At 62.9% G+C, this 1,147-nt stretch overlaps 1 gene segment (V, D, J or C); it reads right to left on the bottom strand.

Moving 5' to 3' along the window:
* Window positions 1–874, bottom strand: part of LOC102249298 — a 6,114-nt gene extending 5,240 nt beyond the window's left edge. The window contains 3 exon segments of the C gene segment in view: window positions 65–184; window positions 498–622; window positions 855–874. Coding sequence covers window positions 65–184; window positions 498–622; window positions 855–874 — 265 coding nt within the window.
* Window positions 875–1,147: the final 273 nt, after the last annotated feature.

The raw sequence follows: 1,147 nt of genomic DNA, 5'->3' as shown, positions 1-1,147 counted from the left end.
CCCGTCACGGCCCCCGAGCCCCGCACAAAAACCCGCGTGCGCCCCGGCGGGTGTCCCCGCTTACCTAGCACGGTCAGCCGGGTGCCCGGGCCGAAGTACTGCGTGTTTTGGCTCACAGCCTCCAGGCACAGCACAAAAACAGGCGCCGCTCCCCGTGGCCTCCCGGGCCCTCCCCACTGCCCTCCTGGCCCCCCAGGCGTCCCTCCTTACCTAGCACGGTCAGCCGGGTGCCTGGGCCGAAATACTGAGTATCTGTGCTCACAGCACCGAGGTCGGGGACAAAAACCCGGCGCTGCCCTCGGCTGCTGCCCCGGACTCAGCCAGGTCTCCGCTCCAGCCGCAGCGGGCACCCCATAGCTCACTCAGCACCCAGCACCCAGAGTCCCCGACCCAGGGTCGCCCTGCCTCCGAGCACAGCCCCAGTGGAGCTGGGTAGCTGCCCCCCTCTCTCCATCCTGCCCCACGGAGCGCCCTGGACCCCCAACTGCCCTCCTTACCCAGCACGGTCAGCTTGGAACCTTTCCCAAAGTACAGCTGTCCGGTGTTCACACAGCCCTGGGGACCCAGGCGCAAACCCCACCTTCCAGGACTTGGGCCCCTTGGAGTGTCCAGCGCCCACTCCCTGAGGGCCAGTGTTCAGGGTCGTCCAAGGGAGAGTCCACCCTCCCTCCCACCTGGAGCAGCTTCTTACCGAGCACCGTGAGCCGGGTCCCTGGCCCGAAGTATTGCTCAGCATAGGAGCACAGTGGGAAGGGGCAGCCAAGAATTCCTCCCCCCTCCACACACACACTTCCCCATCCCCCTTGGCGCAGCCTAAGCGCCTCCCTCCTCCTTCCCGGCTTCTCACCCCCCACCTCCAGATGTAGCTGGACATGGTAATCTGGACACTGTCAGGTCACCCCCAATTCACAGAGGAAGTCAACTTGGCTTGAGGACAATACAGTGGCGGTGAAATCTGAAGGAGTATTGGTGGTGGTTGGGCTGGAGTCGGCTAGACCCTGCCTCATGCTACTTATAGCCCCTGTGGCCTTAGTTTCTTCATTGGAAAAGATGGAGCAAGGTCTTTCCCACGGGGCTGCTGTGAGTTCTTGATGAATGCTGCATGTGCTACTTTGTCAAAGGGCAGGTTTTAGAGACAGGTGAATGA

This window comes from Myotis brandtii, unplaced genomic scaffold (assembly GCF_000412655.1).
Source record: "Myotis brandtii unplaced genomic scaffold, ASM41265v1 scaffold168, whole genome shotgun sequence".
In the NCBI taxonomy this organism is placed as follows: Eukaryota; Metazoa; Chordata; class Mammalia; order Chiroptera; family Vespertilionidae; genus Myotis; species Myotis brandtii.
The sequence above is the reverse complement of the archived record's forward strand: the minus strand, read 5'-3'. Positions and strand labels throughout refer to the sequence as shown.